Source organism: Sceloporus occidentalis, unplaced genomic scaffold, assembly GCF_023333645.1.
Source record: "Sceloporus occidentalis isolate IW3139 unplaced genomic scaffold, rSceOcc1.0.p SCAF_41, whole genome shotgun sequence".
In the NCBI taxonomy this organism is placed as follows: Eukaryota; Metazoa; Chordata; class Lepidosauria; order Squamata; family Phrynosomatidae; genus Sceloporus; species Sceloporus occidentalis.
Window position 1 is genome coordinate 276,278 of NW_028317021.1, and position 24,251 is coordinate 300,528.

The 24,251-nt window shown below is 41.9% G+C and overlaps 1 protein-coding gene across 4 annotated transcripts in view; it reads left to right on the forward strand.

Moving 5' to 3' along the window:
* Positions 1 to 340: 340 nt before the first annotated feature.
* Positions 341 to 24,251, forward strand: part of SFSWAP (splicing factor SWAP) — a 93,447-nt gene continuing 69,536 nt past the window's right edge. Inside the window, exons 1-7 of one of the 4 annotated variants that reach the window (XM_089489726.1) lie at positions 742 to 819; positions 9,400 to 9,536; positions 9,888 to 10,010; positions 10,611 to 10,745; positions 16,254 to 16,342; positions 21,069 to 21,294; positions 23,625 to 23,743. In XM_089489726.1, coding sequence (XP_089345852.1) covers positions 10,001 to 10,010; positions 10,611 to 10,745; positions 16,254 to 16,342; positions 21,069 to 21,294; positions 23,625 to 23,743 — 579 coding nt within the window. In that variant the 5' untranslated portion in view covers positions 742 to 819; positions 9,400 to 9,536; positions 9,888 to 10,000. Of the gene's footprint in view, positions 820 to 9,399; positions 10,058 to 10,610; positions 10,746 to 16,253; positions 16,343 to 21,068; positions 21,295 to 23,624; positions 23,744 to 24,251 lie in introns of all 4 variants that reach the window. The other 3 variants (XM_089489723.1, XM_089489724.1, XM_089489725.1) reach the window with 3 other exon arrangements.

Genomic DNA, 24,251 nt, shown 5'->3' on the forward strand with positions numbered 1-24,251 from the left:
TCCCCTATGCTTCCCTATGGGCAAGTATTGTCATTTGTTTTAGTACGACTCCTCAGTCTCCCATTGGTTTCTTGGCGATAGCCACTGTTCTAAGGAGCTAGTTAAGTAACTCTAGTTAAGCCCTTTTCTTTCTTTCTTTCTTTCTTTCATTTATAACCCGCCTTTCTCCTCGGAGGGACCCAAGACGGCTTACAGATAATTAAAAAAAACCCCAAACCCTTCGAAATGATTAGGAAACCATCTTCCCTTTTTCCCTCCTTGTGACGAATCTGCCGACGAGGCGGAAAAGGAGCGCGCCGACGAGCGCCTTCCCCTCGGGAGGCCATTGGCTTCCTGCCTTTCCCTTCCGTTGTGGGAAAGGCTCCGTCCGCCATTTTGTGGCGGCCCATGGCAGCTGGGCTGAGGGGAGGGCGGAAGGGGGAGCGGGCGGCCTGAGAAGGGCCCGGGAAAGCCACCCAGCCACCGAAGCCTCCCTTCTCCTTTTCTCCCCCGGGAACCAGAGGAGGCGCCTTGGGCCATGTACGTCGGCCGTGCGACGGCGGGGGCCGAGGCCGGGCCGGCGCCGCGGACGATCTTGTCGGTCGGCGGAGTCGGAGGAGGGCTCCCGGCTGCTGTCTCGGCTCCCAGCGGCGGCGGGAACAGCGGCAGGAGCGACAATGGCGGCGGAGGCGGGAGTGGCGGCGGCGGCGGCGGCCGCGTGGAGCTGCTGGTCTTCGGCTACGCCTGCAAGCTCTTCCGAGACGACGAGAAGGCGCTGCAGCAAGAGCAAGGCCGCCATCTCATCCCTTGGATGGGAGACTCCTCGATCATGATCGATAGGTCGGTGCAAGCCAACTCCCCGCCCGCCTATCGCTTCTCTGCACATTGTGTGTTGTTTGGGTTGGGGGGGTCTTTTGAAGGGGCGGGCGGCGGGCGGCGTTGTCGACGACCCTCTGCCAAGCGGGAGACACGGGAGGCCCACCCCGGGAAGAAGGCAAAGGCTTGGAAAGACGAGGAGAGACGGCCAGCGCCTGGACAACTGCCTTGTTGCAGCCTCTGGAAGACTCCTCCGAATTGGAGTTGCCAGTTGGAGCAAGTGTGTCTGGAGGAGGGAGGACCCCAAGGGCAAGGGATTCTGGGAACAGATGTCCAAAGCAGGACAGTGGCCATGGTGTAATATAGCTATAGCTATATCTTACATAACACTCATGCTTTGGACATCTGTTCCCAGAATCCCTTGCCCTTGGGGTCATCCCGATGGAGAAAGGCTACGGAGAGTTGAAGGCCAGCTAAGCTCCAAAGCACCCTGCATTGGAGACCGCTTGAACTGCCCTGTCTCAGTGCTAGAGAGCCCTGGGAATTGTAGTTTGTGGTGGCAGCTTGTAGTGGCAGAGCTCTCACTGACGGAGAAGAAGGCCAAATGCCTCACAAAACTACAGTTCCCAGGATTCCCTAGCATGGAGTGGTCTCGAACTGGATTTGCTTCTCCAGTGTGTTTTGGGAAGTAAGAAAAGCCGTGTTGGATCATTCCAAAGGCATACCTTGGCTGCATCCACACTGGGGACATAACCCAGTTTGGCACCACTTCAACTGACCTGGCTCAAGGCTGTGGAATTCTGGAAGTTTGAGTTTGTTGTGGGCCCAGAGCTGAGCATAGCTCCGCTCTTGCCCCACAACAAACTCCAACTCCCAGAATTCCATAGCCTTGAACCAGGATGTTGAAAAGCAGTGCCCAACCAGGTTATTTATCCAGTGTGGATGCAGCCCTAGTCCAGCTTCATGTTACTAAAATGGCCAACCATTAAACTCCACAACCAGGATCTGGCAAGAGCCCCATAGCCTTCCTGTTCCTCTCCCCTTTGAGACTGCATTGCTGTGCAGTTTACCAGTGAGGAGCATTAGATGGGTAGAGCGTTGGTAGATTGGTAGAATGTAGATGCTTCCTAGTTTGTGGTGATATGGCTATCCTAACAAAGGCAGTTTGGGAGTAAGTGGAGTCTCTTTTTGCTGTCACTTGATGCCAATCCCCCCCAATATCAAAATCTAGTATCAAGTTTAAAGGCTAACAGTTTTATTGTAGCATGTGATTGTGACTTTCAGTCTTCAAAAATACATGTATGACGGATTCACCTCCTTTGAGAGGGCAGGAGACGGGGTGTATGTGTGTGTGTAGAGGAGCATTTGAAACCTCTCCCTCTCTGGTGTATTTAGTTTAGGATATTTTTGCCCTGTGTTTGACCAAATAGATCCACCCAAGCAGCTTAAACAACAATACTGATCTGCTGTCTGAAGCAGGTCCTAATAATAATACAGTGGACCCTTGTTATACACTGGGGTTTGGTTCCAAGATCCCCCGTGGATAACAAAATCCGTGGATGCTCAAGTCACATGAAAGATAATGACATAGCAAAATGGTGTCCCTTGTAAAAGTAAATAATAAATAAATAATAAATAAAACTTTATTTTTATCCCACTTTTCTGTGACGAGACAATCAAAGCAGCTCACAACATATTAAAATATCCACATTCACAACATTATGTCCCAAATTCCCCCCTTAAAACATAATTAAACATGTTACAATTAAAATTGGAGATTAAAATATCTATTAAAACACAATAAAAAATATAACGAGGACAGAGCGGTAGGCTAACACATGATGTGAGGGGAAGTCATTCTGTGCTCAGGCACATTTATTCAGGAAAGGCCTGCCGGAAGAGATCTGTCTTGACAGCTTTTTTAAAGCTGTCTAAGCTGGCAATTTGACAGATCTCGTCTGGCAGGCCGTTCCATAGTTTGGGAGCAATTGCAGAGAAGGCCCTCTGGGAGGTAGCAGTTAGTTTGGTTTTTAAACGCTGCAATAGATCCACCCTGAGTGTGAGAGGCGGATTATATGGAAGCAGGCGATCCCTCAAATAGGTTGGACCCAAGCCATGTAGGGCTTTAAAGGTTATAACCAACACCTTGTACTGTGCCTGGAAACTAATAGGCAGTCAGTGAAGAGATTTTAGGACGGGTGTTATTCGGTCACTCCTAGTTTTTCCGGTGACCAGCCTGGCTGCCATATTTTGCACTAGTTGAAGTTTCCGGACTAGGTGCAAAGGTAGCCCCATGTAGAGCGCATTACAGAAATCAAGTCATGAAGTTACCAGTGAATGTACAACAGTTTCTAGGTCCTTTACTTCCAGGAAAGGGCGCAGCTGGCGTATCAGCCAGAGCTGATAGCAGGTGCTCCTGATCGTCACATTCAGTTGGTTCGTCATGTGAAGTGATGGATCTAGGAGCATCCCCAGACTGCGAACACAGTCCTTTGTGGAGAGTGTGACCCCATCTAGGACTGGAGGTTGCAACCTTTATTAGCATTTACACAAACAAGTCTAGAAGTCACAGAAACCTGCATTTACCTTACAATGGTTTGGGGGCCCCTACTGTAAGTACCTCCATTTTGTCTGGATTCAGCTTGAGTTTGTTTTTCCTCATCCAGCCCATTACCGCTTCAAGACACTGATTGAGGGGAGAAATGCCATCTGTTGTCATAGCTGCTGATCGGGACATGGAGAAATATATTTGGGTGTCATCAGTGTACTGAAAACACCCTGCCCCATGTCTGCGAATCATTTCTCCCAGTGGCTTCATATAAATGTTGAATAGCATCAGGGACAGTATGGCGCCTTGAGGGACACCACATTTAAGCTCCATTTTCGAGGAGCGACTGTCCCCGAGCATCACCCTCTGGAATCTACCTGAGAGGAAGGACCAGAACCACTGGAGTGCAGTGCCACCGATTCCTAACTCTCCCAGGCGTTCCAAGAGGATGTCATAATCTATTGTATCGAAGGCCGCTGAGAGGTCTAGAAGCACCAACAGGGTCACGCTTCCTCTGTCAATGCCTAAACGAAGATCGTCAGCAACCATGGCAGTCTCCACCCCATATCCTGTCCTGAAGCCGGTTTGAAATGGGTCTAGATGATCAGTTTCATCCAAGATGACTTGGAGTTGAGGGGCGACAGCCCTCTCGCTCACCTTGCTCAAAAATGGTAGATGGGATACAGGCCTGTAGTTCTTCATATCCAGGGGGTTGAGGGAAGGTTTTTTCAGGAGCGGTCTAACAACTGCCTCCTTTAAGCAAGTTGGAACACAACCTTCCCTAAGGGATGCATTGATGACATCTCTAAGAAATGCCATCAAGGCATCACCCCCTGGATGGCCAGCCATGATGGGCAGGGATCGAGGGGACATGCCATCTTCTTCATATTTCCAAGGATCTTGTCCATGTCATCGGTACTCACAAACTCAAACCGATCTAGTTTAACTTCAATAACGGGTTTACTGGATACCTCATCAGTCAATTCTGCTGCAATCCCGGCATCCAGGTTGGCTCTTATCTGAAAGTTTTGATATTTGAAATTTATACTTTTTTGGAACATTTTCAAACCGTGAATCCGTGTATAAAAAAATCTGTGTATAAGAAGAGCCAACTGTAACAACAACAATAGTATTTATTAGCCACCTCCCCTATGGATCAAGGTAGGGAACAATAATAAATTAGACACAACACACTAGTTAAATGAATATATGAAGCCAATGCATATTAAAAGCTGCCAATGTATACCTTAACATCCATAATTTGAAAATCATCTGGATAGGCCTGCCAGAAAAGTCTGATCTCTACTACTGTTTTAAACTGAGACAGCATATCTAAGTTAGAATGACTCGTAACTAAAATAAAGGTTGAGCCACAATCAATGTGTAATGTGCTGCTGGACTCTTCGTTCTGTTTACTTAACAGACTAATATGGCTGCTCCTCTGGAATTAGTTTTCATGGTGGTAGTAGATGAGCCACTGAAGAAGAGTTGGGGAAAGATTCAAAGTAGCAACTGCTTCATTTTGAATATCTGGTAAAGACACAGGAATACAACTGGCAAAAAAATTGGTAGCCTTTGATGAAAAAAGTTTCATCTTGTCACATATCTGAGGATTGAGTCTAGATGGCTTGGCCTTGATCATTCTAGGAGCCTCTGCCCCTACCGTACCTCTTCCCTCCTGGCAGAGGGTTACTGGATTATTGAACCTCTCCCCTTTGTAGGAGTGGGGTATATGTGTATTGGGAACTGGAGTAATCTCTTTTTCAAACCAAAGTTCATAATAACTCCTCTTAAGAACTGAGAGAAGACTAACGTTTATACACACACACACTGAGGAAGAATTTAATAATCCACTGAATTTTCCTTTGGAATCCAGATGTATTTAAAAATTAGGTAATCCTGGCCTGCATCTTCCATTATGACTTCTTCCGATAGTAATTTTCTGTAGCAGTTCTGGAGAACTTTACATACACAGTCTGTCCGCTCTAACTTCCCACATGATTGTCAAAAAGTTGAGAGGTTGATGGATTGTGTAGTTAAGTCTTGTGCTGCTGCCCCACAATAGACACATCTTCATAACTTTTGAGACCTTTTCTCAACTATAATGTTTTCATCTGACATGTTTCAGTGATATCTAGGTGACATCTTGCAATTAACCATGGAAGGATGAGGCCTTAAGGCCTCACAGTGTATTTCAAGGTGAATACAGGCTTCAGATTCCCTACTACCTAATATTCTAGACACTTTATCACATTAATGTTATTTTCAGTGCATGTGGGCCTAGTTTGTATAACAGAAAATCCCTAGCCACCTGCTGCTAATAATTCTGCCAAAGACCAGGTTGAGTATCCCTTGTATGAAATGCTTGGGAACAGAAGTGTTTGGGATTTTGGAATTTTTTTTTAATGGGGAGCAATTTGGAATATTTGCATATGCATAATGAGATGTCTTGGAGATGAAACCCAAGTCTAAACATGAAATTCATTTATGTTTCATACATATAGCCTGATAATTTCCTTGACAATAACTTTTAATAACGTCGTTCATGGAACAAAATTTGTGTAGATGAACCATGAGAAAGCAAAGGTGTCACTATCTCAGGCACACATGTAGACAATTTTGGAGTATTTTGGATTTCAGATTTCTAGATAAGAGATACTCAACCTATAATTCATTTTTACTTTATTGAATATTTACCTACCTGTTCATCATACAATCAGAATTATTTAGTGATTTGTGGCTACATGGAACCTGTCATAGTTTCACAGGTTTTACAGCATTTAGGTAATGGCTCATCTATATGTTCCCCTAAGCAGTTCCTATTAATGCTCTATTTTATGCTAAACCTTTTAGCTAGACTTTTGTGGTTCTTCCTGATCCAGTTTGAGTCCCCCAAGGCTGGTCAGTGTTTGCTGATGATTAGGTAGTTTGCTAGTGAGTGGTTAGGTAGAGATTTTCTTAGAGGCAGTGAGTCTAAAGAGGCATTATTTCAAATAGCGATGAAGTCCTGAAAGCACTCAGTGCAGCAGAGTCTAAAGGGCTTTGGTTTGAAAAGGGGTATGCGGTATATTTTAAGTGTTTGCTCCTTCCATTGTTGCTTCACCCAAGCCATGTCAGTTGACGAGATTCCAGGCTCCAAATTGAGAACTAATTTTCATGTTGGAATAAATATTCGTGAAGTGATTACACTCTTGAGGCTAGACAAAGCATAAGGGATTTTATGTTTAGTAGAACCTTAAAATGAATATTCCATTTTTTTTGTATACAGAAAAGTGCTACTGATGCCAGGTGATCAATGTTTTTCTGGTTACATGTTCAAGCAAGTAATTTTTAGTTTCAAGGTTTCATAAGGAGCTGGCATGGTGTAGCAGCTTGAACACTGGACTACTACTTTGGAGACCAGGGTTCAAATCCCTGCTTAGGAAACTGACTGGTTGACCCTAGGCAAGTCACATTCTCAGTGGTCAATTACAGACAGGCTCTTGAGGCGCCCCCATCACATGCTAGGGGTTAGCCGGGGATCTAGCATGCACACCGGCCTCGCCCCTAGCACGTGACGGGGGCCTAATAATGGCGGCGCCCTATACACACAGGCGCCGCCATTATTACGTGTCAGACGCATAGCGTCCGCACGGCGCTTATGACATCGCGAGTGCGCCATTGGCGCCTCGCGGCGCCATAACCGTGCCGCGGGAAGAAGCGCCATTTTGGGGCTTCTTTTTTACTCTGCGTGGGAGCCGCTCAGTTTGGCTGCTACGGCTCCCTCGTGGAGCAACCAGCAGCGCCGGCAGACCGCCACTTTTAGTTGGTCTGTAACGCGCCTTAGACTGCATTTGCACTGCAAATTAATGCAGCTTGACACCACTTTAACTGCCATGGCACAATGCTATGGAATCCTAGTTCAGCGGGTCCTTATTATCTGCTGGGATTTGGTTCCAAGACCCCAGTGAATACCGAAATACATGGATGCTCAAGTCCCATTAAATACAAATACAGCATAGCAAAATGGAGTCCCTTATGGAAAGACAAGTATTTGGAATTTATACATTAAAAAAAAATATTTCCAAGCCATGGATGCTTGAATCCATGGATATGGAGGCTGACTGTATTTATAGTTTTTGGGGACACCAGAGTGCTTTGACAGGAAAGGATAAATAGCCCATAAAATTCCACAGAAAATTCCAGAGTTTCACAGCATTGTGCTATGGCAGTTAAAATGGTGTTAAAACTGCATTATTTCTGTAGATACAGTGCAGTGCAGATACAGCCTTAGCCTCAGATGAACATGTCTTGCTAAGAAGCCTTGTAGTAGTCCAGAACTCAAAACCACTACACCATGTAATCTCTTCTTAATCCTAGAAACTAAAAATAACTTGTTTGACCATGTAATCAAAATTTATCACTTTGGCATCAGTAGCAGTTTTCTTTTTTTTATTTAGTATTTTTGAGATTTTACAAAACAAAACAGATTTATCTACTTTCGATATATATATATATTTATATCTTAGTCATTATTATTATTTTTTTACAAAACCCCCTAAATATCCCCTCAGTGTACCCCATGCCCGGAGCCATTCCCGTCTTTATACTCCATCCAAAATTTTAACTCCTCCTGGTTAGGTGCTACTAAAAATAAAATCCTTTATTCTTTATCTAGTCTTAGGGCCCCACACATAGGAAATGACTTAAAGGTACACAACATCATCAAGACGTAATGCTGAAATGGTTGGAGAATTTATTGTATATGCTCATCTGTAAGTCCAGAATATTTAGTCAAAAAATTGACCCCCAAAACCTGAGTTGAGTTATCCATGGGCCAATGTAAGTACTATACTTTAACTCTTATTTAAAAAGTAACCATCTCCTGGTGAAAAGCAAGAGCGTAATCTGTCATGGAAGGAAGTACTGACCCACCTCTACGCTCTCATCCATCCAGCCTTTAATGTGAGCACAAGCAGTTCTGCCTGCTGGAATTTTGTAAAGTTCTTTTGCATTGTTTTCCTTTGCTTCATCCTTTAGATCTTTTGTTACATGCTCCTAGGTTTCACTTTCAACTCACGCATGAGTCATATCAAAATCCATAATTTTGGCCCCCAAAACTTCCCTCAATTTATACATGAGGATGACTTATAGTTGAGTATATATGGTAGCTTTAGGCTAACCAGACTGAATAGCAGTTTAAATGCAAGCATTTTATATTTTAATCCATGTGGATCATTCTGTTGTCCACAAACAACTAATACCAAATCAAATTTGTAAGTCTTTAAAGTACCACAAGTCTATTTCCTATTTTTCAGTAATCTTTTGGTTGGGGACAAGAAGGAATTACAGGGAAGTTTACAGTCTGGAATGAATCAGCTGTGAAAAAATGGTGCGAGCAAATTCTTCATATGCCTATGATCATTAAACAATCTACATTTGTAAATTAAGGAGGTTTAACATATACACTCAAGCATAGTACTAAACTGCTTTCAATTGTGCAGGTGGAGGTGACTGATGCTGTATTTGTATTCTGAGGAAGTAAAATTGGCATCAGTATGCTCACAGAAACGTCTCAATGCCAGGAAAATGCTTTTTGATAGCAGGGCTGGCCTCCTAGTATCAATTTGTTAGTTACAGTTGTTTTGATCCAACAAGGCTTTCATTCATATTTGGTATACAGTGTCCTTCCCAGAGTGGTGGAATTTACTGTTGTTAGCTCACTTTTTCTTGGTCACATGGAAAGGACTGAACTATTAGTCTACCCTGTTCAATAAACCAAACTGGGTTAGACTTTAACAAATCATGAAATTTATCCCATGAAAATCCAGTTCATACATTTGTGTCTTAACTTTTAAAAAGTATCCTTTCCTTAGAGGATTGTAACCTATCAAAGGTGAGCAAGGGAACAGCTGCTTACCAACTGCAAGTAAATCACATATGTATCAGTGATGGAGCGTGTGCATCTCAACATTATTGTTGCAACCTCTCTAGAGAACCTCCTTAAATTGCACCTTTGTTACTGTACCTATACATGTTTGTCTCTCTATCACATAACCCAGCACTTCTTTCCTCAGCCGCATGGCTAGGGGCCGAGCCTAGCCATCATTTTACCTCCAATGGACGCAAGTTTCTTTGGTGAAGATTTCTCCTGAGAATTCAAGACTAGCAGAAAGAAGCGAGGAAATTGCGACCGTTTGGTTCTTACGGATAGGTATTTATGTATTTGGGTTTGTGTAAATGTACGCTATTGGCCTTTGCAGAAAAAAAGTATTTTGGCAAGGGTGTTGAATGGTTGAACCATAGACGGTAAGAGCTTTGAAGGAATTGGTTCCTCTTTAATTATTAAGATATTTTTTGCCTTTAACTGTAATAGTCAGTCTTTAAGGGGGAATTGAGACTTCTCTTTAAAAGAAGGAAGTGGGTGTTTAATATTAGTCAGATTAAATTACCCCTAATTTAATTTATTAAATCATATTTCCCAATTGTATGTGGTAAGTATTTGTATAATGACTGAAACTAAAGCCCAAAGTTCTTTTCATTGACCATGTTTTTCATGTTGCAGGTATGATGGGCGTGGTCACCTGCACGACCTTTCTGAATATGATGCTGAATATTCCACATGGAACAGAGATTACCAGTTGTCTGAAGAGGAGGCTAGAATAGAAGCCCTCTGTGATGAAGAGAGGTATTTAGCCTTGCGTACGGACTTGCTTGAGGAGGAGGCAAGGCAAGGTATTGCTCAAGGACAACTTCTGAGTTAGAACACCTTTAATTGCAAATTTAAAATAACTTTTTTAAATTGAAAAAATTGTTCCCACTCATTATATACTCACTCTTTCTGATATTATTTTGACAGTACCCAGTGGATTCGAAAAACAAGCGTCTTTGCGTATCTGAGGACCTCAGGATAGTTTATATGTAGAGCCACACAGAAATTGCCCAAGTTTTGAGGGCAGGCTGAGAAATGAGACACTTTTAACTGTTCTTCTTTAACAGTATTGTATCAATGAAAACTTCATGTCTTATTCTTTGTTATAAGCAGAAATGACTTTAACTCTTAAGGCACTTCTATGCAGGAGAAAAATAATCATCAGAAATGCACATACTTTCTGCCTTCTTGGGCTGGCAAAAGTCTCAGTGATCACAGATGGCCCGCCCATGGGGTGAATTTAGTGTAATGTCTGTGCTTGAATTGTTAGGTTTTCACTGTAATATATTAAGAAAGAAACAAACCTGTGACTAAAATCATGTTCATTTCTTAATTGAATTTTCTTTTTTATTAAAGAGGAAGAATATAAGAGGCTGAGTGAAGCTTTGGCACAAGATGATACCTATAATGCAGTGGGTTTCACTTATAGCAGTGATTATTATGATCCTTCAGAACCCACTGAGGAAGAGGAGCAACCTTCGAGAGGAAAAGGTAAACAGTTCTGTGGAATAACTGAAAGTAAATAATTTCTTCTGAAAAAGTACTTTCCAGCTAAAGATGTGGATTATTACTGGAGATCTGGGAAGCAGTATTTACAGATCTGTGATCTTCTCATGTTGATTACAAAAAGCAGTGAGCATGTCAAGAGGCTGTCATCTATTCACATAAGGCAAATATCTGCTCAGTTGTTTTCTATATACTAGCATTATGGCTACCAGTGATGGGTCCATCTGAGATGGGGGATACAGGGCAGGCACAGTTTGTGGCCTCCTCCATGTTTAACTGAAGCTATAGCATCTCTTGTTTTTGGCTGTGTCAGCTAGGCTGAAGGGAGTTGCAATCCAGTAACATTTAAAAAGCCATGCTGATTTAAGAGGAGGCATATAGGCTGCAATGGGAGCCATGAACCCCTTCATAACACCTTTAGTTTTATGAATCTGTTCTAAGGTATGGAGTTCGGTGTGCTCTGGTTTTTTTCTTCTTCTGTGTTTATCTAACAGATTTTTAGAAATTCTGTTTTCTCACTGGAATCCTGAAAGCAACTTGTAGTGTATGCAAAATGGAGAAGATTTCACCATTGCATATAATGCAGCGTGTGGCAATTGCATTAACATGACTTATTGACGGGGTTTTTTCTCCTTTGGCCTTCTTTCTTGATTGGCTATCAGCTTGGATAGCTTTTAAGAGGGGATTGGATTGGACACATTTGGGGAGGACAAGGCTGTCATTGCCTTGTTATATTAGCTGCATATTGGCTCCAGTATTGGACACCATGTGTCTCTGAACACAGATTGCTGGTGCATATGAGCAAGAGTGTGCATGTCATGCATGTGGGCTTTTTACATCTGTTTTAACTGCAGTTAATATGGTGGTATGAGCACTTCAGTTTGCTGAAATAGGGTGTTGGTCTGATCATAATATTCTTAACATGCACAGTATAAGTTGGAACTTGTAAATTACAAAACAAGTAACTCAGCTCTGAAAGACAAGGGTTCTACTAACCAACTTGGAAAACATGTTGGTGTTTTATAAGTAAAATACCAACAAACAAAGGTATGTTAATCAGTGTCTCTCAAGTGTAGACGTTTATAGGATCCACTTTAATATTGGAATCCTTTACACGGGAATGGGCAACTGTTAGTTGCACTCCTATCCCTAAAACTAGCCCCAAAATATCTGAGAGCCCCCTTTGAAGATTCCAGGGGATGCAATTGGAAGTTTTGTACTTTTATTAGAAGACCCCCCTCAGCTGATTTGAGATACAGAATGCATTTGTTGAAATGTGAAGTTGACTTAATGATCACATTATGGTTTGAAGAAAGGTTGATCTGGCCCTAAAACAGTCTCCACTCCCTTCATGGGGTGACATGACCACGCATGCCCCTGGAATTTTCGGCAGGTGATATTGGTTGTTTGTGTGCTGAATTTTTCCTGGGAAAAAATTGGGTGGGCACATGGATCGTGGTTGCTGTAGCTGTGTGCCTTCAGGGCTAGCTTGAAGAAAGAGAGCCCTCCCTCCATGCTAACTGTCATCCTTCACCTGTGAGGGAGTGAACAGGCAGGCCTCCACCAGGGCTAGCCTAAAGAAGAAGAACCCTCCCTCCAGTCCATCTGCCTTGGTCCAGGCCTCAGAGGGAGATAATAACCACTGGACCTCATCCCCTTTCCCACCACCATCCCCTTCTCCTTTTGTGTCGTGTCTTTTAGATTGTAAGCCTGAAGGCAGGGAACAGTCTAATAAAATATAATAATTGTAAGCCGCTCTGATAGCCATTAGGGCTGAAGGGTGGGGTATAAATACCGTAAATAAATAAATACATAAATAATTTGTTTTTAACCTATAGCAACCCTAACACAAAGCTTTCTTGGCAAGATTTGTTGAGAGGCAGTTTGTTTTTGCCTTCCTCTGAGGCTGAGAGAGTATGTGACCTGCTCAGGATCACAGTGGGTTTCCATTGCTGAGTGGAGATTTGAACCCTGGTCTCCAGAGTTGTAGTCCAGTGCTCAAACCACTACACCACACTGGTTTTTCAGGAATCTTTGAGGTTCATAGAAATGTTCTTGGTGGGAGTGCATGTAGCCTACAGGCTGTATTTTTCACTCCCCAGTCTGAATGTGTATTAATTTGAGACACATGGGCCTGTTACAGACAGCCAAAATAAAGCTGCTTCGAGTCACAGTGGAGGTGTGGTGTTTCAATGATGCATGCGTCCTAAGAGTCCAGAAGCCGCACCAAAGCCATGCTCCAGTCTGGAGCGTGGCTTTGGTGCGGCTTCTGGACTCTTAGGACGCATGCATCATTGAAACACCATACCTCCACTGTGACTCCAAGCAGCTTTATTTTGACTGTCTGTAACAGGCCATGGATAGCCTCAAATGAAGCAGTGAGATTTCTTCCAGCTTTACAAAAGTCTCTTGGGACAATTCTGGCCAGCCATAGGCACCATGTATTTGACTAAAATATGACCACCCAGACTGAAATTTCTTTGGTGCAATGGAAAAGCATTGTGTCCAGTTCTGGGCACCACAATTTTAAAAGGACATTGAGAAACTGGAGCTTGTCCAAAGGAGGGCGACTAAAATGGTGAAGGGTCTGGAAACCATGCCCTATGAGGAACGACTTAGGGAGCTGGGGATGTTTAGCCTGGAGAAGAGAAGGTTAAAAGGTGATATGATAGCCCTGTTTAAGTATTTGAAGAGATGTCATATTGAGGAGGGAGCAAGCTTGTTTTCTGCTGCTCTAGAGACTAGAATGCGGAACAATGGATGCAAACTGCAGGAAAAGAGATTCCACCTCAACATTAGGAGGAACTTCCTGACAGTAAGGGCTGTTCAACAGTAGAACAAACTCCCTCAGAGTGTGGTGGAGTCTCCTTCCTTAGAAATCTTCAAACAGAGGCTGGATGGCCATCTGTCAGGGATGCTTTGATTTAGATTTCCTGCATGGCAGGGGGTTGGACTGGATGGCCCTTGTGGTCTCTTCCAACTCTATGATTCAAGACCGCAGATCTCAAGTCCACAAGAACGGAGGGGTGACTGTATTGTGTTAGGTCTCACAAGGCAGTTGTAGAGTTATCAGCACTACTGGAGAGACATAGATGTTCTTAAGACAGTATCATTAAAGTAAGTTTCCTGTAGTGAACCTGATTGCCAAAAAGTGTCTTCTAAAGCATTCTTTTGCGCTAATAGAAGGAGGTATAAAAGTAATTATGCAGAAGAAATGTGAAAATGTTGGAAAAGGGTAGGCAGTTGTTAAGATCTCTCCACTGCTCTGTTTCTTGTAGTCCCTGCAGATTTAGATCAAATTACTTTCCATTACTTTTGCCCTGTGATTCAGTATGGTAGTGCTATTACAGATTCTGCCATTCACATGTGTTTTAGCCTGTTCACAGGGACCCTACAATTGTTTCAGAGGTACTGTATATACTCATGTATAAGTCTAGAAATTTTAGTCAAAAAATTGACTCCAAAAACCTGAATCGACTTATCCATGGGTCAGTGTAAGTATCACACTGTACTTTAATTCTTTTTTAAAAAAGAACCCTCCCCTTGAGAAAAGCAAGAGTGTCATCTGTTCTGGAAGCACTCACACCCCCTTTATATTTTTTCATCCATGAAGCCTTTTGTATGCTGGAATTTTGTATATTTTCTGGCACTGTTTTCCTTTGCTTCATCCTTTGCATCCCTTGTTATACACCCTTAAGTTTTGCCCTCGACTTATCCATGAGTCATATCAAAATTCTTAATTTTGGCCCCAAAACCTGCCCTCGACTTATACATGAGGTCGACTTATAGTCGAGTATATCAGTAGATGGATTAAGGCTCAGCAATTGACAGGCAGGTTGCTATAAATGTTGCTTATTTGCAGATACGTATTTACAAAACAATGAAAATTTGTTGGTAGTGCTCAACTACAATAGCTGTCATAATTTTGTGTGTGTGGTAAATGGTCCTGGAGGAATAGTTTTGTATGTCAGAAGTGAATATGACCCTCTCTGCACACACATTATACAAGTCAAAAGTTGCAGATCAGTGTCAAAACCTTGGTGAATGTTTTCTTTGTCTGGCTTTCTTTTTCTTTCTTTATAAGAATAATTATTGCAATTGCAAACCCTGGTTAAGAAGGGTTGGTGTTATTTATGATTTAAAGGAATGGAGATTTGCAAGAGGGAGGTTAAGGAGCACATTAATTCTGTGTTAAATGAACAGGATGATGCTTCTGTGGTTTTAGATGATCTCAAAGGCATTTCTACAAGGTTTTGCCATTTTACCCCTTCTCCATCCTTGGCCCCTTATTTTTTCCACAACTGAGTCATCAGTCAATGTCAGTTTGCAAAATGTTTGTGAAGCAGGGTTGGCTACCAAGTTATCTTTTTTTTTAAAAGCCGTTTTTAAAAATTGATTATTCATTTAAAAAAAAAAAAGGTCTGGCTATGATTACTGTTTGCCAAAATTCTTACTGAAATAACAATGACTGCCTGAATTTAAACATTTTAACAGTTTATTGGCAGTTGGTCATTGTTACACCAGTATCCAGTATTTGTTCAGATTTATTTGATATTTGATATTGATGTTTTTAATTGTTGCCTGCTTATTTTATCTAATTCTATCTTGTATTACCTATTGTTTTATATGTATTTTGTAGAAGGTACACCATTGGCAGGTTTCATTTTTATCGATTTTATTATTTGTATGTACAGCGCTGTGTAAATCTATTGTGCTATATAAATAAACTATAATAATAACAACAACAACAACAACAACAACAACAATAAATGTAATTATAAGTAATGGGCTGTAACAGCCCTGAAGGGTTGGCTTGAAACCGCCCCTTCTGAAGACGGATTGGGGCAGCAGCAACCACATGCTGCAGCCCCAATCCACCTTGAAGCTGGCTAAAAAAAGAGCAGCAAAGATCCACTCCTTTCTCGGAGGGCAAAAAGCCAGCTTTTCTGGTCCTGCTGAAGCCAGCTTCATGATACTCTGGTGGCGTGTAAATGATCAAGGTGGTTTCAGGGTGGCTTCTGGATGTGCAGCATCAAAATGCCGCACCCCAAAGCCGCCTGGATGGCTCCATAAAAAGGCCATGTGTTTGGCCCTTTAAACTGCTTATTCTTATTTTGATTTGTCTCAGAGTACTTTATATGCTTTATTATGTGTAATTACATATATTCAGATTTAATAGGAATAAGAAACAGTAAAAATGGCATTTTATTGAAAAATGTAAATAATATCAATGTCTAATGACTTTGAATTGTTAATATTAGAAAGCATTAAAACATGGTTGATCAAGCTTTCTAATTCATAAAACAATGTTTCACAAATTATAGTATAATAAGGATTTTTTTTTCATTACAACATTAATACAAAACAACAATGACAATGGTTTAAACCAAAAAACCCAGGTTGTTTTTTTAAAAAACTGTTTCCCCCCAACTTTAGTCCCACATTTAAATTGTAAGACTAGTTGTGTGTTACAACATGTGTTCTAATTAATAGTTGCTACAATGAAGACAGAAAATGTGGAAGAAAATGAAGAACCTTTTGTTGCTCCTTTGGGACTGAATGTACCTTCTGATGTAGAATTGGTAAGTTTTTAGATATATGCATATGTATGTGTACCTTTGTGTGTGTATTTAATACAGATAAATTCAAGTAAATAGTTCTTAAAAATCAGTTTGAAATGCTTCCTATAAATGTTGACCAAATTCCTGCTATCTTGTGTTTGACTTTATTTGAAGTCAGTAGAATTAGGCTACAACTACAGAATTGAGAGGCAGCATACGTTTTCAAGAGCAGAGTTGGCCAAACTAATCTCACATCTTTTTTGATCACGTCACTAGTTTAGTGGTGGGAATGCTGTAGGAATACATACGACTGAACCAGAGCTTGAAAAATAGCTTCTTCTTTTTTTAGCATGAAAGAGTAACTTTTCCAAGCTTTGGCCACAAACATATGGTAATTGATATACATAAAATACAAGAAGTAGTCTTGCTACTTAGACTTGTGGTTTGACATCTCAGCTTTAATATTTGAACATAGATTGATGCCTGTTGATGAAAGGAAAGCACTTCACTGAAAATGTATGAATTCTTATGGTAAAATATTAATTTATTCTCCTTTAGATCAGGGTGAGGAACCCATGGCCCTTCATGTTGCTTGGCTGCAACTCAGGGTTTGCTGGTGACCTTTGAGGGCCTGGTTGAATTAAGTCCAGGATACCTTAGGGTCTGCCCTCTCCTCCCATATCAGCCTGTCTGTGCCTTAACACCTGTGTCCCAAATATAGTGGAAGCATGATTGATGCAGACAAGGGAAAAGGACTTTTTTCTGGATTCCTTTTCTGGAGATTTTAGCTTGGTACCCTCTTTGACTACATTTCTCTTCCTGTCAGATACCTTCTTGTTAAGGCATGCATGTTTTATTTGTATTGTTCAGTTTCTATTATATTGCTTAGCACGTTTATTGTATATTACCCTTGAGTATGCTCATAGCAGATACACTAATATCAGGTTTGTTTTCTATAAATACTGTAAATCATCATAGCCAATATGAGCAATCATTCCAACAATATCTGGAGGACCATAATTTCTCCACTCTTGCTTCAGAGACATTAGCAATGCTAGAGATACCATGAAAGACCAGGTGTAGTGCTCTGGCTGTTTTTAAGCCTCTTAAATTTTCTACCTTTTTTCATTTTTGAAGTGTGCGAGGATATTCCTTTACTTCTAGAAATGCTTTTTAAGTTGCAGACAAATCTCTTTTATACAGAAAAGCTACACATGCCCATTTTCATCACAGTGGCTTTATAGTAGATCTGTCATCTTTCGGCCTGTGAGGGAGAAAATTAGGCTGGCCCAGCTCCATCAGGGCTAGACTGAAGAAGATGAGCCCTCCCTCCAGTCCATCTGCCTTGGTCCAGGCCTTAGAGGGAGAGAAGAACTGCTGGACCTGATCCCCTCCCCCCCCCTCACCATTCCCTTCTCCTTTTGTGTCATATCTTTTTAGATTGTAAGCCTGAGGGCAGGGAACCATCTATTATCCCCTCTGTTGTAAGACGCCTGGATTCCCAGTGATTGTTACAATTAGTCAATTGCCTTTAAAAATTGACTTTAAAAACCTGAATCGACTTGACCGTGGTACTGTACTTTAACTCTTATTTAAAAAGGAACCATCCCCTGGTGAAAGGCAAGAGTGTACAGTTGATATTTGGTATCTGCGGGGGATCTGCCCCCCCCCCCCGGCAGATACCCAAATCCATTGATGCTCAAGTCTCATTGTCATTAATGGCAGTGCAACTATATGGCTGTGCCGCTGTTAGGGACAATGGAACTGAAGTCCCAACTCCCTCCCTCCTCCTCCGAGGCTTCTGCCCCCTGCTTGGCTTCGGTGGCAGAGGCTGGAGTCCCGTCAGCCGGAGGGAGCTGGGGCTTGAGTCTTGGAGGCCCCCCTTCAATCCCAGCACCCAGGACAAAGCCTCCAGGCTCTGAGACTCAAGCCCCAGCGCTGGCTCCAGCTCCCTCCAGCCCACAGGGCTCCAGCCTCCACCTCTGCACCATCTCCAAAGCCAAGCTGGAACCCCGTTGGCCAGAGGGAGCCAGGCCTTGGAGCCTGGAGGCTCCATCCTGGGTGCTGGGACAGGGGGTCGGGCTCCGAAACGTGAGCCCTTCCCTGAGTCCAGCTCCCTCTGGATGGTGGGGCTCCAGCCTCCGCTTCCAAAACCAAGCTGGGGCAGAAGCCTCAGAGTGCGAGGGAGTTGGGAGAGAGGAAGGAAGGAGGGACCTCAGTCCAGCTGTTCCCAATGGCGGTGTGGCTGTGTGCGCGCACACCACTATTGGGGACAGTCCATGGATACCAAGGTCCCACTGTAGTCTGTCATGGAAGCAGTGACCACGCACCCCCCCCCCCCCAATGCTCTCATCCATCCAGCCTTTAGTGTGAGCGCAAACAGTTATGCCTGCTGGAATTATGTAAAGTTTTTTGGCATTGTTTTCCTTTGTTAAAAACTCCTAAATTTTGTCCTTGATGTATCCATGAGTTATATCAAATTCCACAATTTTGGTTCCCAAACCTGCCCTTGACTTATACATAAGATTGACTTACAGTCAAGTATATAGTGCGCCTGCGTTAAACGCAGTGCACCTTACGCAACATCCAGCATATGCTGGAAGCCTCACCGGAAGAAAATCCTCATGCACCCCAGAAGAAGTAATTGGGGGTGTGCCCATGGCACATGCCCTGCGCCACGCTGCAAACACAAGCCCCATTACTTCTAATGGGACTCGAGCGTTCAGGTTTTTTCCTTTACGCGGGGGGGGGGGGGGGGGGGGGGGGGGTCCAGAACGGATCCTCCACGTAAGGGAATGATAGAATCATAGAATTGTAGAGTTGGAAGAGACCACAAGGGCCATCCAGTCCAACCCCCTGCCATGCAGGAAATCTCAATCAAAGCATCCCTGACAAATGGCCATCCAGCCTCTGCTTAAAGACCTCCAAAGACAGAGACTCCACCACACTCTGAGGGATTGTGTTGGACTGTCAAACAGCCCTTACTGTCAGGAAGTTCTTCCTAATGTTGAGGTGGAATCTCCTTTCCTGCAGTTTGCATCCATTGTTCCGCGTTCTAGTCTCTAGAGCAGCAGAAAACAAGCTTGCGCCCTCCTCAACATGACATCCCTTCAAATATTTAAACAGGGCTATCATATCACCTCTTAACCTTCTTTTCTCCAGGCTAAACATCCCCACCTCCCTAAGGCGTTCCTCATAGGGCATGGTTTCAAGACCCTTCACCATTTTACTCGCGCTCCTTTGGACACACTCCAGTTTCTCAATGTCCTTTTTGAATTGTGGTGCCCAGAACTGGACACAGTATTCTAAGTGGGGCCTGACCAGAGCAGAGTAGAGTGGCACTATTACTTCCCTTGATCTAGACACTGTACTTGTATTGATGCAGCCTAAAATCGCATTGGCCTTGTTAGCTGTTGCATCGCACTGTTGATTCATGTTCAACTTGTGGTCTACTTGGACTCCTAGATCCCTTTCACATGTTGTCTCGTTCAGCCAGGTGTCCCCCACCCTATATCTATACATTTCATTTTTCCGCCCTAAGTGCAGTACCTTACATTTCTCCGTGCTGCATTTCATTTTGTTAGCTTTGGCCCAGCTTTCTAGTCTATTCAGGTCATTTTGAATTTTGATCCTGTCCTCTGGAGTATTAGCTATTCCTCCTAATTTGGTGTCATCTGCAAATTTGATAAGTATGTTCCCAATTCTGTCATCCAAGTCATTGATAAAGATGTTGAACAGCACTGGCCCCAGGACAGAGTCCTGTGGGACCCCACTGGTCACTTCTCTCCAGGATGAAAAGGAGCCATTGTTGAGCACCCTTTGGCTTCGGTCAGTCAACCAATTACAAATCCATGTAACAGCTGTCTTGTCTAGCCCACATTTTACAAGCTTGTTTGCAAGAATGTCATGGGGAACTTTGTCAAAGGCCTTACTGAATGGTCCCCTTGTATGTACAGCGCTGTGTACATTTACAGCGCTTTAGAAATAAACAACAACAACAACTGTATATGGTTTTCTACACTGGCATTCTGTTGGGTATTAAATAATAAGCCTCATCAAGAAAGGACTGCCTTACCAAACATAGGAGTTCTGGCTCTCACTTATTGTTTCAGTGGCAGCCTAGATGTGGACCAGCTTTGGTGAGAGCAAAAAATCTGGTGCTAAGCTGCTCAAAAAGCTTCTGTTTCATACTGTCTCCAGTCTCTGTTTAGCCAGTTAGTTAAAAGATCTAATCTCTCTCCCCACCCTCCAATATCTCAGCCAATCAAAAAAGAGATCTTAGTCATGTTATTCAATGGTTGGAGTATGGTTGGTGTCTTTGGCTGTTTGCCATCCTGATTCCACCTGCAAAGAGGTTTACCCTCAGTCATATCTACTGGACATTCTCTCAACCCTATACTGTACTGTGTTATTTGTTTTAAGCCAGTCAGTTACTTTCATTTTCTTGCAAGCTTTCAAATTTCTCTCTATTTATAATTAGATTAGCCACAGGCTCAGAGTTAGCATGCAATTTTCATAATACACTATCTAATACACATCTGATACAGCTTCAAGAATTTAAATTAGGCATACAGAACTATGAAAATCATCACAGTCTGTTACAGTTTTACCATGCTTCCAAAATGAGGACAGTTCCATACCAATCTGGGGTACATTTGCCACAGTGGGAGTGGGGGTGGGGATCTTAACTGGATGAACTGAATTCTGTGAAATTTAAAATATGTAACTCTTCATTTTTTTGCCATAGCCACCAACAGCCAAAATGCATGCAATCATAGAACGGACTGCAAATTTCGTCTGCAAGCAGGGGGCCCAGTTTGAGATTATGCTGAAAGCAAAACAAGCCCGAAACTCTCAGTTTGACTTTCTGCGGTTTGACCACTACCTCAACCCCTACTACAAGTTTATTCAGAAAGCTATGAAGGAGGGGAGATATGCTACACCTGCAGAAAAGAAGAAAGATGAGAAAAAAGGTAAGCTATCTTTTTAAAAGAGATACTCAGGCTTTGTTTCTGTCAAAATCATTCTGGCTTCTGACAGTAGAGAGAATTGTTCTCTAATTCCTGTTGCAGATGTTACGAATAGTTGTGTTGGCACATCATTATGCAAAGTTTATGTGTTAAGGATGGCCTCTCAAGGGATAACTTGACGTTTGACACTATTTATTGAAGTTATTTTTAAAATTTCTTTTGAAAATCCTAGATCATAACATTACTACACTTTACCTCTTTGTTGGGGCTCCCCCAAGTTATATACTTGGCTGGCTTTGGGTTATCATTGAGCTTGACTTTACTGATAAAAGCTTTCTCCAATGATTTGATGAAGTTTTATTAGCAAACACTGAGTATAAGAAAACCACTTCAGCGGTGTTATACAGACTCATTTGATCTTCACTGGACAGGGACTACACAAGTAAAAAGTATAGATGTGCAGATTTTGCAGTATCTGTTTACTGAATCAGAATGAGCTACCTAGTACTGTGTGTATATTCCGGTACGAGTATTTTAAAGGTGATCTGTGTTTTACACTAGCTTTTTGTATGCACACGTACTTCCCATTTACTCTACAGTCCCTTACCTTGTGAAGAGGGTTTCCCCTTCATATTTTAAAGACTTGTATTTATTTATTTATTTTCACCTTTCTCCTAGAAAGGGGCCCATGGTGGCTCACAGATAAAATTGTTTAAAAGATTTTACAATTAAAAACAATTTAAAAAAATTTAACAGATAGCCGGAGTCTCAGATTCAAACACAGAAATAAATCCACTTGAGTTCAGTATAGTAATGTTATGATTCGCTAATGTGGCTGTATTTGTAATGCTCTTTACAATTTTGGTTACACCACCACTAAAAAAGGATGTTGTAGTGCTTGAAAAGGCATAGAAAGGGTAACCTAAAAAGTATTTGGAGACATTGCCTACAAGTAAATGATAAGTTACTTGTTGACTATTAGGGACAGAAAGAGAAAAGGTAGATTGCAGAAGTATGGAAGACATTTATAAATTATGAATGGTATAGACAATAGATTCTTTTTCTGTGCCTCATTCAATAAAATGTATGGACATTAGATTCAGGAGAGGTTGAATTTTTCGCAGAGTAACTAATTTGTAAATACTCCTGACCATCACAGTCAACATAGGCACCTATCATGGGTTTTCTGGTTTTGGGTTGGGGTTTTTGTTTGTTTGTTTGTTTGTTTTTTGACAAGATTTTTTAGAAGGTGTTTGCCTTTTCCCCCTTCTGAGGCTGAGAGAGTATGACTTGATCAATGTAACCTAGTGGGTTTACACAGCCAAGTGGGAATTTGAACCCTGGTCTCCAGAGTTGTAGTCCAGCACTCAAACCCCTACACCCTGCTGGCTCTTCAATGTAGGCATAGCTGGCTTTAAGAATGCTGGGAGTTATAGTCCAGCAACATTTGGAAGGATGCATTTTGCACCATTGGGGCAAATCTTTGATTCAAGTGAAAGAGGGTTCTTCCATCTGAGGTAAACATAGGTGTTTGAGCTTAGCATGTCCACATTCAACACCCAATCTGCTGATATTGGGGAATGCTGCTTTGGATGTCAACTGCAGACTCCTACTGTTTTGCTCTCTTTGTTATATTTCAATAATTTCCCCTAAATCAGATGGTTTTTGGAATTGATTTTTCCTTTCTGTCCCTTTGTGTCATAAAGAACTGATAACTTAGGAAAATAAATAACGAGTCAAGTTTGACAGAAGGCAGTATACAGTATTTCAAGCTTCTCAAAAACCAAACTTGTTTCATTGCACTGAGTATTTTTTTTCCTGGTACCCACAATAGTCATTGGATTGTACGTGGTAATGAGTAGAGTTTTATAACTTTATTCATTTTTAAATGACTCTAAATTTTTAGTAGCATTAATTTCTGTTTTTTAGAGCTACTATATATCTTTATAAAATATATCTTTTTCATTGAACTGTTGTGGGAATTGGGGTAAAAACAGAAAATAAGTGTTGAAACTTTTACTGATGGCATGGAGTTTTTTAGATACAAGGTAATTTCAGCATCTTCTAAAATTCTGGAAGTTATAATACAATGTGATAATGAATGTTTTGTAATGTAAACGTATGTAATTGCTTTTTATTCCTGCATAGTCAGTCCAAAGCATGAACTGGAAAGCTTCAGACATGAGGCCAAGGGATGTGTTTAATTTTAATTGCTTGACCTATAAATCTCAGTCATTGATGCATAAAAAAATGATCTATTCAAAAATTCTGGAAGCCATTCCTTTCCATGTCACTCTGAAAGGGAAAAATATAACCATGCCATTTTTCCATAGATGCAAGAGAGGATGCTGATGAAGAAGATGATGATGATGATGATGCTGATAGCGATAATTACCTGCATCCAAGCCTCTTTGCATCTAAAAAGCGCAGTAGACTTGAAGAGCTTATGAAGGTATTTAGCCATACAAAGATACATGTCCAGAGTTGTGTATAGTGCTGTGTGCTATCTTTTTTTTTCCAAAGAACATCTCAGCTGCTGGGATTCAGCAAGCAAGAGGCTCCATAAACATCCTGTAGGATTTTTACTTTTTTCTTTCATTGACAGGCCACTGTGCCATCACAAAGAGACACAAATGTAACAATTTCTGACATTCCCAAGTGGTTTTCCCTGTAGCTTGAGCAATTCTGTTTAAGAAACTTAAATCCCAAAGCCTGCTTTAGATTGTGAAATTAACTGTTGTTTTTAAAATCTTGGCCAGCATTTCCTCACTGCCATCCCTCTTCTAAAACATAAGTAAGTGGGATGTGCCACACGATAGGGGAAACATTTTAAAGTGCTGCATTTATGAGGAGTAGCAGTTTAGTTTTGCAGTTCTTGTCCCTAATTCATAGCAACCCAGTCTCTACAAAGAATTTTGGAATTTGGTTAGAGGTTTGTTGTTGTGTGCCTTCAGGTTGTC